The sequence below is a fragment of the Podarcis raffonei genome, chromosome 14 (assembly GCF_027172205.1).
Source record: "Podarcis raffonei isolate rPodRaf1 chromosome 14, rPodRaf1.pri, whole genome shotgun sequence".
NCBI lineage: Eukaryota > Metazoa > Chordata > Lepidosauria > Squamata > Lacertidae > Podarcis > Podarcis raffonei.
The window spans coordinates 15,782,429-15,796,826 of record NC_070615.1 but is presented as its reverse complement, the minus strand read 5'-3'; the positions used below and the strand labels follow the sequence as shown (position 1 = coordinate 15,796,826).

At 44.6% G+C, this 14,398-nt stretch overlaps 1 protein-coding gene across 2 annotated transcripts in view; it reads right to left on the bottom strand.

The window, feature by feature from the left end:
* Window positions 1-14,398, bottom strand: part of ADAMTSL3 (ADAMTS like 3) — a 274,771-nt gene that overhangs the window by 52,547 nt on the left and 207,826 nt on the right. For both annotated transcript variants that reach the window (XR_008327567.1, XM_053365546.1), the window contains exons 15-18: window positions 11,731-12,020; window positions 5,004-5,133; window positions 2,726-2,918; window positions 909-1,088 (exon numbers count right to left, since the gene is read on the bottom strand). Coding sequence is in view for 1 of the 2 variants with exons in the window: in XM_053365546.1 (XP_053221521.1) it covers window positions 909-1,088; window positions 2,726-2,918; window positions 5,004-5,133; window positions 11,731-12,020 (793 nt within the window). In the remaining variant the exon portion in view is untranslated. The remainder of the gene's footprint in view (window positions 1-908; window positions 1,089-2,725; window positions 2,919-5,003; window positions 5,134-11,730; window positions 12,021-14,398) is intronic.

Sequence of the window (14,398 nt, the reverse complement as noted above, 5' to 3'; positions counted from 1 at the left end):
TACTGTATTTTTCGCTCTGTAAGACGCACTTTTCCCCTCCTAAAAAGTAAGGGGAAATGTGTGTGTGTGTTATGGAGCGAATGCAGGCGGGAGGCTCTGCTCAGCGTTCCCTTTAAAGAGCCACGTGGAGCGTGTGTGCGGCTCTTGGGGGCTTTTACCCGAGGAGGGAGAAGGGCTCCATGTACTCTTTAAAGGGAGCGCGGCTCTTGAGGGAGCCTTCATCCCGCTGTCCAGGAGAGGCTGCGCGCGGCTATCTCATAAGCTAGGACAGCAAGAGGGATCGCTGCGCAGCGCTCCCGCTTGCTGTCCTGGCTTATGGGATAGCCCCTCTGTCCCTTTCCCCACCTCCCACAAAAGCCCCCAAGAGCCACGCTCCCTTTAAAGAGCCACGTGGAGCTCTTGGGGGGCTTTCCCCTGATGGGCTGCCCTTCTCCCTCCTTGGGGAAAAGCCTGCAAGCACCACACACATGCTCCACGCGGCTTGTGAAAGGGGGCGCTGAGCAGAGCCTGGGATGCATACAGGCTCTGTTCTGCACTCCCTTTAAAAATATTTTTTTCCTTGCATCCCCCCTCTAAAAACTAGGTTCGCATCTTATGGAGCGAAAAATATGGCAATCAAGAGGGTTTCAAACACATTCTCAAGTAACCAAGGATTGCTCAAGGATGAGCAATCAATCCAGATGGAAAGTAGCATGTTGAGAACGAGCATTAATGATTTCATATTGAGAAAAACCATACTTCTGTGCTACAAACAGGTAACTTGTGTGCGCTTGCAGCCTACAGGAGGTCTGTTCATGTTAACTGACACAGGGGTGCATCAAAAGGCATCTAGTAGAGATCCAACCTTGAATCGAGAGGGCTGGGGAAGAAAAGCAGATATAGGCACACTCTTATTTAAAGATACTCACCCTAGACCATTCTCCCACAATCAGCTGTGGAGGGCAGTCCATTTTTGCACAGGGTTTCTGAGTGGACAATCTGGATTCGTGGCACCTCTCATCAGCGAGTTTCAGAAAGCTCCCATCCATCAACAACTGCTGGCAAGTCACTTTGCGATTCTGGGTTCCTCCTCCACACGTGTGGGAACACTAAGCAGAAGGAGACTAATAGAAATTAGGTCTGTGCACAGAACCTTCCTCTTCATTTTAAGAACTTCTCACTGATTGTCTTTTCCTTACAGGTAACGACGACAACAAACGCAACAGCAGCAAAGGAGACTGGGATATGGATCACTCCAATAATACATTACAAAATACAACTTGTCAAACGAAGTGTCTTTCAGGTGTTCCAAAGAAACTGTGTAAGTCAGCATTAAGACCTCGAATTGGGCTTGATAGTGTATAGACACCCAGAACAGTTTCTGGCAATGTGAAAACTGCTTTTGGTGCCTTTGCAGAAAAGTGGGAGATAAATGAAATGGATAAATGGATGTTTTTGTGATGGCCTGGGACTCGGGCTCAGACTTGGAATCAGAGAAGTCTCAGTCTGCACCGGATCCTTTGCCTCAGGCATCATCTGAACCAAGTCTGGGACCTGATCCTGTAGAGTCCCAGTCTGCACAGGTTCCCCTGCAACAAACACCAGCTGGGCCGAGTCAGGGGCCTGAGTCTGCCCTGGCTCCAGATGCGGGGATTACCTTGTTGCCTTCAGCTGGGCCATCACTTACAGCTGCTCCACTACCAGCTTGGCCAGGGGAGGCTGAGGCGGCCCCTGGGTCTAGTAACCCACCGACGTCTCCCGAGCTGCAGAGACTAAGGTCTGAGAGAAGGAGAGACCTAAGTACTCGCAGGAGGAGTGCTCGCCTTCGGGCGAAACAGGGAGGTGAGTCGCTGGGGGATTGGCTGCTACCCCAACAAAGATAAAAGGCTGTCGGACGCTGCCCCAGGTTGCGGGAGCAACATTGCTGTTTGCTAGATCCTGCACCTGTCCTTGCCTGGTTTCCTGCCTCGTGTCCTGCCTCGGCCCTGTCGGACTGACTCCCAGGGGAACCTTCGGATTCTGGACCGGTCCTGGACTGCGTTTCACGGGTTAACCGAGCCCAGCAGTTTTATAACTCTGTTTTGATGTGCCATTCAGCATTTCAGCAATTACATATTGTCTGAGCTTCAGTGTATGGACTGCCTTCAAGGGTAGTCCCACAAACAGCGCTTTACAGTGATCTAAACTGTTGACTGCTGTGGACACTAGGGCCTTTGAAGAAGAAGTTGGATCCAAGTCCTGCAAGCTACAGGCCTGTTCTTTCAGAGTACTGAGATGAAGGCATTTTTTTATTTTATTTTTAAGCACTCAAGTTATGTGATCCTGTATCTTGGCCTGAATCAGTACAACCCAGCAACAGGTTGACCGTTTCATCCGTTGTTTATGCGAAACTGGCCTAATGACTGTGGCTTTCACCCAGGAAGGCCTCTGAAATCCACATAATTCATTTCATCTAGAAAGATCATGTGCTGAAAAAGCGAGGAATGAATACACTTCTGTTCCAGAAACAGTGCACTGTCAGCAGCCCGTGAATTAAAAATTGAGCATGAGCTCCGCTGAGAGGTTACTCTAAGTCAGGGAAAGCGGAACATGTCTCCCTCCGGATGTATTTGGACACCTCCCACCATCCCTGGCCACTGGCCATACTGGCTGAGGCCGATGAGAGCTGGAGTTCAGCAACATCTGGAGGACCCTGAGCTCTCCATCCCTGCCTCAAGCCTCTGTTTATTTAGCAACCCCATCATACCTGTTGCCATTCTTCAACGTGCCAAACTGGGGGGCAGTCAATCTGGTTGCAGGCTTGCAAAGAGTGGGGCTTTTTGTCTTTGCAGTTTTCGGGCTCAACAACGGATCCTCCAGGTTGCTGGCAACGCAACTCTCTTGTCTGGATGCCGACACCACAAGTGGCAGAACACTGCCTCCAGGGACGCACCTGCCACCTGTTCCGAGAGATTGTCCAAAGGGCAGACTGAGTAAGCAATGCCGGGAATGAGGAGGCAGAAGCGGTTGCTTTGATACTGGATTCCACTGAAGTTTCATAAATGGTTGAACTCACTCTCTCTCTCTGACCCTCCATTACACACAACACTTTTATTCAATGACTTAACACTTTATGTTCTCTTTTATCCCACTTCTTAATCAGAAAAGGCTTCGGCTGAGAAAGATCGCTGTAAGACAGTCCACACCCGCAGGCTCACCATGTAGAAGACACAACACACAAGGAAAAAGGGATGGGGAGGGAAGAGGAAAGCATGCAAGCTCAGACACTGCTTCTTAAAGCTACTGCCCTTTTAACAGCCGTCTGGGCTGGAAACAGGTCAGATAGCCCTGATAGCATGGCAGACACTAGGTGACCAGTATGTGTATGTGTGCTGGTCTTTCGGCAGAAGCACTGGCATAGCCTTGCTTCCCTTCTCTCTTCCGCAGCCTGGGACTAGGTGAGAGAGGGCCAAAGACAGCCGAGTTGGTCTTAACTAATAACATGACAAACCTAGACAGCATCTTAAAAAGCAGAGACATCACCTTGCCAACAAAGGTCCGTATAGTAAAAGCTATGGTTTTCCCAGTAGTGATGTATGGAAGTGAGAGCTGGACCATAAAGAAGGCTGATCACCAAAGAATTGATGCTTTTGAATTATGGTGCTGGAGGAGACTCTTGAGAGTCCCATGGACTGCAAGAAGATCAAACCTATCCATTCTGAAGGAAATCAGCCCTGAGTGCTCCCTGGAAGGACAGATCCTGAAGCTGAGGCTCCAATACTTTGGCCACCTCATGAGAAGAGAAGACTCCCTGGAAAAGACCCTGATGCTGGGAAAGATGGAGGGCACAAGGAGAAGGGGACGACAGAGGACGAGATGGCTGGACAGTGTTCTCGAAGCTACCAGCATGAGTTTGACCAAATTGCGGGAGGCAGTGGAAGACAGGAGGGCCTGGCATGCTCTGGTCCATGGGGTCACGAAGAGTTGGACATGACTAAACGACTAAAGAAACAAACAAAATAACATTTCAGCATGATCCTTTCTGTGGCCAGTGGGTGCAGAGAGGCTCCACTGGGGGTCTTCCATCCAAATGGTTGATCTACATGGTGTGCTTTAACCACACCTCCCCTTGAAGCATTCAGCACTGCCATGGAGGGGGGTGGGGGTGTCTCCTGAGCTACCTTTTGCAGGCAGCAAGAGCATTGGAGATGGGGAGCAGTTATCCTCCTGTACAGCCGTGGTGTTTTGGGCACACTGCAGCCAGGAGATGAGGACACTTGCATCCCCAGGAGCCAATCAGCAGCAGCGCTTGGGCTCCTGGGGGCCAGAACCAGGGAGTGGACCAGGCTAAGGACTCCACTTGGTCGAGTCTGTTCCCAGGGAATAAGGGGAGGGGCCTGCCTGATCTCTGTCTCAAGAAGCAGTCTTTGCCATTTTCACTGTAGAGGGAAAGAGCCTATTGACATTTTCTTCAGAAAGCAAGCCCATCGTCCCATCACAATGGGGACTCATTTTGCTAACCCAGACAGATCTATCTGAAAGCAGGCATTAAGACAGGTTTCCATTACAATATTGCCAACATACGAACGGATCACTTATGGACGCAGGTAAACATAATATTTGGAGCAACTTTATACAGAATATATGAGGCTATTGATAAAGAAATTTGTATGGTACAGCTCCCGAACGCTTTGGCTCCCGGACACCACAAACCTGGAAGTGAGTGTTTTGGTTTGTGAAAGTTCTTTGGAAGCTAAACGTCCAATGCGGCTTCCAATTGGCTGCATCAGAAGCCACGCCTTGGTTGTCAAATGTTTTCGGAAGTCGAATGGACTTCCAGAATGGATTCCGTTCAACAACCAAAGTACGACTCTATTAGGATAATAGGACTATACACATTTGTATATGTATGGAAATGTAACGTAGCATTTTTCTTTTAATTCACATTTTTCCTTTTCTTTCTTTTCACCACTTTTTAATAAATGAATTTCTTCTAATAAAATATCAGTAATAAAAATACAGGTTTCCACAATGCAGAGTCTTACCTTGGGGGGCAAAGCCTCGTATTGCAAACACGGCTCATTGCTGGGGGTCTGGCTGAGCTGTCGCACAGGCTGTCATTGACAGTTTGCTTTGTCTGCTCATGTAGGCACACTGCAATGGCTTCCTGAGTCCCTAGATTGTTATATATATAAAAATGAGATATATTACACATAAGCAACGTATCTTGAACAGTAAGAAAAAGTTACAGATATAAAGCACATTCTTTTTTTTAAAGAATATTTATTAAAGTTTTCACAAACAGAACAAAAAAACAATCATGACAGAAAAGGATACATACAAAAACAGAAAACTACAATAAATACATCAAAGGAAAAAAAAGGAAGAAAAAAGAAAAAATTAAAAACCAACTCAATTTTCTCACTATTCCATAATTCTCCTTAGCTTGTTTCTTTGACCTCCTCACGCCTCCTTTTTTGTATTCCCAGTCATAGCATTAGTTCCTTACCCCTTTTTTATTATCACATTTAAGTTAATTTTCATCAAATTCACAAGTTTATACCTTAGCCAATTGTCCTACCATTTTTTACATACTCTTACTGATCTTATTACTAAGTCCACTTAAGTCCATTCCAACATCGTTTTAACATTCATTAATTTTACATTATTTCTGTAAATAGTCTTTAAATTTCTTCCAATCTTCTTCCACCGACTCTTCTCCCTGGTCTCGGATTCTGCCAGTCATTTCCGCCAACTCCATGTAGTCCATCACTTTCATCTGCCAACCTTCCAGAGTGGGTAAATCTTGTGTCTTCCAATACTTTGCGATGAGTATTCTTGCTGCTGTAGTAGCATACATAAAGAAAGTTCTATCCTTCTTTGGCACCAATTGGCCGACTATGCCCAGGAGAAAGGCCTCTGGTTTCTTCAAGAAGGTATATTTAAATACCTTTTTCATTTCATTATATATCATTTCCCAGAAAGCCTTTATCCTTGGGCACGTCCACCAAAGGTGAAAGAATGTACCTTCATTTTCTTTACATTTCCAACATTTGTTATCGGGCAGATGGTAGATTTTTGCTAGCTTGACTGGTGTCATGTACCACCTATATATCATTTTCATAATATTCTCTCTTAAGGCATTACATGCCGTGAATTTCATACCAGTGGTCCACAACTGTTCCCAGTCAGCAAACATAATATTATGTCCAAGATCCTGTGCCCATTTAATCATAGCAGATTTAACTGTTTCATCTTGAGTATTCCATTTCAACAGCAAGTTATACATTCTCGAAAGTATCTTTGTTTTTGGTTCTAACAATTCTGTTTCCAATTTTGATTTCTCCACCTGGAAGCCGGTTTTTTTGTCCAAATTATAGGCTTCCCTTATTTGATAGTTATTTGATATTGCATGTGTTTGGATTATCAATGTACTTGGATGACTTTTTATGATTTTACTGTTTTAACTTACGCCAATAAAGGCTAGTTACAAGTTAGTTAGTCTGCAGCAGTTTAATCTATGTAAGATGTTTTAGCAACTTCAGAAACATCTATCTGCATTGTATATTTAATCTGCAACTGCAAGTACACTAAGTAGAAAGTTATTTGTTCTTTAAACAGAGTGTCCTGCATAGTTTTTATAGGAGGTAAAAAAAGAGAACCAATTAAAGGGTCAAACGAACCAGAGCTGTCTTCTGCATATGCCACAAACGGGATCTAGAGTCCAGTGTCCACACTATTGTGGGGCCCCCGTCCACCTTAGATCCCTGGCATCTCCAGATATGGATGGAAACAACTGCCCAACTTTTTAAAAATATAATATTTATTAAGTTTCCCAGTTTAATAATCCAATACAAACCACATTAAAACATTCCAAATTACAATTTTTTAAAAAGCCAAATATAAATGCCCAATTTTATATCTTTGGGTGACTTCCCATGCTCTGAATTTCAGGAAGTGCTGGTCATCTAATATCACATTGCATTTCTTAATTAATCAACAAACCATTCCAATGCTAATCAGATAATTTTCATTTACTTTCACAACCACTGGTCTGTTCAACTTTCGCCTTCTTAGTTCTGTATGAAATGTTTTTCCTTGATGTTTTCCACAGTCCAGCAACTCCATTTTCAGTTTCTGCTCACAGGATCCATGATTTGCCACATCTCAAACAAAGAGACGCCATTAACCCCGGGCAGACACCCAGAATTCCCTTCTGTAATCTCGCTCCATCTCTCAACATGCTGGTACCTCTGCCAATATACAATAACTCCAGTCCAGAATTCTTCCATCCTTCCGCTGAGGGCATCCAGTCAATATTATATTATAATTAAACCACAACTGCCCAACTTTAATCTGAAACCCTGGAGCACTGAGGCAACGCCAAGCTAGACAAATCAATAAGGCCACGTCCTAAAACAAGAGTCCCTCATTTTTGGCTTTCTCTGCAATTAGAGCACAGCCCTGCCACCAGAATATCTGATATGGCCTTGAGTTGTGAGTCTCTTGGCCTGAACGTTTTGAACAGAATCTGGAGTTGTGAACCTCATCTTATTATATACAAAGCCCTGCCAGAAAACCAAGGGCACAGGCTGTAAAGTTGCCTTGGAAATCTCATCTATGTACAGCCCAATAAAACAAGAAGTCATTACCACTGTCATATGGAGTGAAATGCGCTGAAGTTCATTTTGGTACTGAGGTTTCACTGGTACTATGAGGAAAGGTGGGGAGTGGGGGGTTTCTAATGTGATACGCAAGACCGAAAATGGTCATAGTTCAGGGAACCTGTTTCCTTCCTTCTCAATGCATGTTCCCCTAGAGGCTTCAGAGGGGCTACAAATCTGATTTCAAGACAGCTTAATATTTCTCTTTTGTTAAAAGATTTGCAAGGTTCCAAGCACCTTTGTACTTTCACTGCATTTCCTAATAAAAATCCAGAGCCTTGTTATTTGTGTAGGTAGGATATATTAAAACCCCGAGTTTTATTCCTTTTTTAAAAAACAACAACAACAAAAACCTGTACAACAGCTAGACAATTACTGCCATAAATACCTCTTCCCCTAATTCATCATGAAGGCTTTTCTCAACACTCTGTTGGTTACTAAAAAGGCCTGTTTTTATTTTTAGCTGACTCCGTGGAAAAACTCAGGACTGGAATATGTCCATCCCCCACCCTGGGCAGGTTAGTAGTGTGTGTTTTATGACTTTCCGTAATTGGTTAGAGCATGGGCGAGGGTTTTTGTTCCTAGATATGAGTGACAAGTGATTTTTATAATGGGATCTCAACCACTTCCATCTGTCCCCAATCATTCAAAATTGTATTATGTCAGAACTGGACATTACCCATGGCATACGAAGGGAACAACCCAAGCCGCAATTTGGGAAAGAGATTTTGGCAGGGATGCCTTGTCCTTCATTAACAAATCAACCACACTTGATGTTGTGCCATCAATACTGCAGCAACGCTTCTCGAAAACAGCAAAACGCACTTAGCATGATCATCAGAGCAAGCCGATTATATATTTCAAAGAGCTATAGCTCAGGGGCACTGTGCATGTTTTGCTTCTATAGGGGTCAATCCCCAGGTATCTCCAGTTAATGGAACCTCAGGTAGTGAGGCTGAGTAAAGAATGCCGAGTCCCTAGAGAGCCTCTAGAAGGTCAGTGCTGGATTAGATAAACTGCTGGCCTGACTCCTTTTTGGCCTGCGCATTTCACTCCATTACACATTTTCCCAGAGGATCGAGGGTTGCTTTTCTGCTTGTTTTTAGTATTCTTCAAGTTTGTTTCAACACACACATGGCACACACATACATACACAGAAAACCAATTTTGGAGAACGTAATCCCTGACCGAACACTAAATGAGGATAAATGAAATCAAGGTCTAGGTGAGCTTAATATGTATTTTTAACGTATGCAGGCAAGGATTTAAAACTCTATCAAAATACGATCTATGGTTGATAGCCAATAGGATATGCCATAACAGCTGGGTAACCGTGTATGGCTTTACAACATTCACCTAGAAACCTAGCGTATTATCTCACATAAACAAAAATGCTATCGTTGAAACACACCGATTGCAAAAGCTCCACTCCAAGTGGCCTGCCAAACTATTTTTGATTCCAGAGAGTTTTCTTTGGTGGCATCTGTTTAGAGAGCTTCCCTTTGTGCATGGCCATAGATCAGGCTTCCTCAACCTCAACCCTCCAGATGTCTTTGGCCTACAACTCCCATGATCCCTAGCTAGCAGGACCAGTGGTCAGGGATGATGAGAAGTGTAGTCTCAAAACATCTGGAGGGCCAAGGCTGAAGAAGCCTGCCATAGGTCCTCTTAAAAATATGAACATTATTAACATAACACTCCAGTTTCCCAATTAATAAAAAATTGGGCTTACCATCCAGCAGATAATGTCATCCTCACTTCCAATATTTACACTTGTCACACAATCACTGTAAGGCCCAAAACCAAGCCTTGCATCACATACGCTATATTTCATTTCCAGCTGGTCCTTGCACAGCCACAATAATTATTGGTAAATGTCAACATTAACCAGAATCATAGAATTGTAGAATTGAAAGGGACACCGAGGATCAACTCCTTGCAGTGCAAGGAATATGCAGCTGTTCCATACAGGGATCAAACCTGCAACCTTGGCGTTATCAGCCCCACGCTCCAACCGAACAATAACATATACACAAAATTCAAATTGAATTTTTTCAAGCACACCTGTCTTTTCCTTTCACCTACTTAACTGTCTGTAAATTTAAATTCCTGGTTATTTAAAACATCCATGAAATGAGGCTGGAAGTCATAGTTGCTTATGGGCTTTGCACCACCACCTGTGGATTGTTTTCTTGCTTTTTATTTTGGAAACAGCACATCTTCAGGTCAATATAAGTAAAGGTAAAGGGACCCCTGACCATTAGGTCCAGTTGTGGCTGACTCTGGGGTTGCGACGCTCATCTCGCTTTATTGGCCGAGGGAGCCGGCGTTTGTCCGCAGACAGCATCCGGGTCATGTGGCCAGCATGACTAAGCTGCTTCTGGTGAACCAGAGCAGCGCACGGAAACGCCGTTTACCTTCCCACCGGAGTGGTACCTATTTATCTACTTCCACTTTGACATGCTTTCGAACTGCTAGGTTGGCAGGAGCAGGGACTGAGCAACAGGAGCTCACCCCGTCGCAGGGATTCGAACCGCTACCTTCTGATCAGCAAGTCCTAGGCTCTGTGGTTTAACCCACAGCCCCACCCGCATCCCTTCAGGTCAATATAGTAAATTACTTTTGAAATTCACTTGGGGGTTGCCTTATATAGAGTCAGTTCATTGGCTCACCCTGCCTATGAGTCAGTGGCTCTTCAGGGTCTCAGAAAGGAATCCTTCATACCCCTACATGGGGATGTCAGGAATATGATTGGTATTATTATTTACAAAGTGACTTAAGAACATCCAATAATGATTATTGTTTTAAGGCAGGACAAAAAAAAAGCCACATTGCCACTCTTTGAATTAAAGGCCAAAGAAAGCCCAAGGAGAAAATAACAGTCTTTGCCTGATGCACCAAAAGTTGCTCCTAGATAACAATCCTGATATAACACACAATGTGGCCAAATTTTGTGCAGCAGCTATTCCAATACGATGCACAATGACTAGCACCCAGGGTTAGTACAACATATCAACCGATGGACACTCCTATGTCAGAAAGGTTTCCTTTCTGACAGATAAATGACACCCAGAGGGACGCGGGTGGCGCTGTGGTCTAAACCACTGAGCCTCTTGGGCATGCCGATTGGAAGGTCGGTGGTTTGAATCCCTGTGATGGGGTGAGCTCTCATTGCTCTGTCCCAGCTCCTGCCAGCCTAGCAGTTTGAAAGCACGCCAGTGCAAGTAGATAAACAGGTACCGCTGTGGGGGGAAGGTAAACGGAGTTTCTGTGTGCTCTGGCTTCCGTCACGGTGTTCCGTTGCACCAGAGGCAGTTTAGTCCTGCTGACCACATGACCCGGAAAGCTGTCTGTGGACAAACACCAGCTCTCTCGGCCTGAAAGTGAGATGAGCGCCGCAAACCCATAGTCGCCTTTGGCTGGACTTAACCGTCCAGGGGTCCTTTACCTTTACCTTTTTACCTTACATGGTTTTATATTACTTTATATGTGATTTTATATTGTTTTTCTTTGCCTTGAGCTTTTAAATTTTGTAATTGGTGTTTTTTGTTTCGATACTGTTCATTGACCCTAATAAAGCGACTTGCCTTGAGTTCAAAACAGTGCCAGACATGCTTCCCTGGGGAGGGCATTCCACACACAAGGGGCACTGCTGAAAAGGCCTAGTCTCATGTTGTCACATGCTGAACCTCCCATGGACTGAACCTGGCATCTTCCGCATGCAAAACAGGTGCTCTACCTCCAAGCTACAGTGCTTTTCTGGAACACATTAAGACTCTGCCCCAGTATGAATAAGACCATTGATGTATCTAGCTCAATGTTGTTGACACTGGCTCTCCAGAATTTCAGACAAGGGTCTTTCCCCCAGTCCTACCTGCAGATGCTGGGATTGAACCTGGAACCTCTTTCATGCAAAAGCATGTGCTCTACCACTGAGCAATGCTCCAGATTTCCATGCACTGAGGAACAGGGGGGGAACAGGGGGTTGTTCCATAGAAAGTGTTACATTCACAGAGAACTGGTTCATCATGCTTTGCCCTTCTTGCAACCTGAACAATTGTTTGTAACGTTTGAAAAAGATCTTTTTGACATTCACAGACAAAAATACCTCCAGTGCACGTAGCAGAGCAGGGAGTGAAGCCAATGTATTCCCAGCCATAGACAACGTCCGCAGCATCTTCCGAAGGTGGAGGTTCCGGGACAAATGGGACAGGGTCACCATCGCATGACTCCAAGTGGCAGCTGCGCTCAGTCACCGGTTTGGTGTCTTCGCACTCTTCGTCCGGCAGCTCCACCTCCGTCTGAGTAAATGCGAGATAAATACGGCACTTCACATCACGCGTCTGAACACCACGGCCGCAAGAAGCGCTGCAAGGGGACCATGGCTCGGGGATAAACCTGCAATTAAACCACAGCGTAAGAAATCGGGACAATAATAACGGAACTATGAAACATTTCCCTTTATTTATCTGAATCAATGACAAAAGAGATTCAGTTTTCTTCTGCCAGTGGACATGGAAAACTGCAACAGACTCTCCAAACGAATCTCGTCACTCTACACCCTGGGGGAAGCCACAACTATTTAAAGCGGCATGATACTGCTTTAATTTCATAGTGTGGATGGGGCATTAAAGAACTTGGGTTTGAGCTTGCTTTTCCCTCCTCCCTCTCATCCATTTTTCCTTATGTGTCATGTCTTTTTAGATTGTGAGCCTGAGGACAGAAGCAACCTCAGAACTGGGTGTGGGTGTGTGTACCACTTGGATATCCTTTTTTGGCTAAAGGGCAGGGTATAAATGCTGTAAACAAATAAACATAAATGAATATTAATATTCTAAGGTTTTATAAAAGGTCACATACATTGGTGTTACAAGGCAAACATGGAATTGGGCATTTTGTGCCTCCCTTTAATGTCTAGATTTGCCATTAAGATTCCTGATTTGAAAGTTCATTAAGACATCCCTTGAATTCCTTGCATGTAAACATATATGTAAGATCAAAAGTAATTGTTGCAGGCACATTTGCAAAGCTGAGAAGGGAACCTATGTACCTTGCTTGTTGAGATTTTAAAAGTAATTGAGTACCTACTGTTTCTTCCATCAATGTGAAGGTCTCAAAAGTCTTTGACAAAATTCTGATTATATATCGAAAGAGGAGAGAATTATCCCAGCTAAACACAGTTAATGCACACAAACACACATTGCGGTTATCTCGCAATGGCTGGGAAGACATCCCAAATATGTAGATTGCCACAGGTTTAGATAAATGTGAACGTTATTTACAAGAGGACTCCATCCATCATTCCTTTCAATGACATTCACATTGCACGAGTGTTCTGTGAATGGATGGAAGTTGTGCAGTGACAGGGTTTGATGGATTCCACCCACAGGCACTGATGCACAATTTGTTTTCTGCCATAGAGAGGTGGAGGCACGTTGCTGGTGAGGTGCTCAGAACAGGCACCCACCAAACAGCCGGCCCTTGCCTCAAGTTTTCACAAGGTTTGTAGGACATGGTACATGATGCTGCAACCTTGCTGAAGGTAAGCAGCCCAGATTCTGTCCACAGCCTGGATGGGACACCATCTTGTCTTCATCCTTGAGCTTCATGGCAGAAAGGAGGCATAGATATGTAATAAGTAAGTCATGGGGAGGGGGGGGAGGGGAGAGAATCCTAGGCTCACAAACAGAGGACTATGCCTGACAAAACTGCCTGTACTGAGCACCTGTTTGCACAGACAAACCCTATCCTACAAGGCTAATCCCACAAACAGCTGCAGGTGCTAGAACAGGGGTGAGGAACTTTGGGCCTATGGGCTGATCTTTGCCAGGGGTTCAATGTGGGCCTACAAGACCATTTCCTCCAAAGCGTAACCCCTGTCCGTCCAGCTGACGTCACTAGGTGACATCAGCCGATGGCTGGAAGAGCAAAGGTCAATCCTGCTGGTGGCTGTTTAGCCAATGCATTTCCGGTGGGGAAAGCACTGGTGAAACAGACCCCAAGCAGTCAGCACAACTGAACCCTCTGTTCACCAGCTGGCACATGGAGGGATCAATCCTCAGTCTGGCTATGTGTTCCTGTTCTCCTGCTAGAAATAGGCACTTGCAGCCAAAGGCCAGTGTGGGGCTATTTGAAAGCCCTTTTGCAAACAGCTGTGCACTGCTCTTTAAGCTTCAGGTTTTCAGAGGATCTAAGAGCAGAGAGGGCTGTTTGCAAAAGGGCTTTCAAACAGCCCTGAGTTGCTCGGTCCTGGAGGTCCTGCTGAACATGATTAGAAGGGACCGGTTGGTTAAAGGTATACAGGTCGGAGCTAAACAGTACAAATTGAGAGCTTTTGCAGATGACTTAGTCTTAACGTTACAGGAGCCAGAATCTAGTACCAAAAGGGTTTTGGAACTAATTCAAGAGTTTGGTCAGGTGGCAGGATTTAAACTGAACAAGGCAAAAACTAAGGTGTTAGAGAAAAATTTAACACTGATTGAAAGAGAGAGGTTCCAGAATGAAACAGGTTTGACTGTGGTTAAGAAGGTGAAATATCTGGGGATTAATATGACAGCTAAAAATGGGAACTTGTTTAAAGATAACTATGAAAAATGTTGGACGGAAGTGAAAAAAGATTTAGAAATTTGGTCAAATTTGAAGCTTTCCTTGTTGGGCCGAATTGCAGTTATAAAGATGAATGTACTGCCTAGAATGTTGTTTTTATTTCAAACATTGCAAATTGTGGACAAGATGGACTGTTTCAAGAAGTGGCAGAAAGATATTTCTAGATTTGT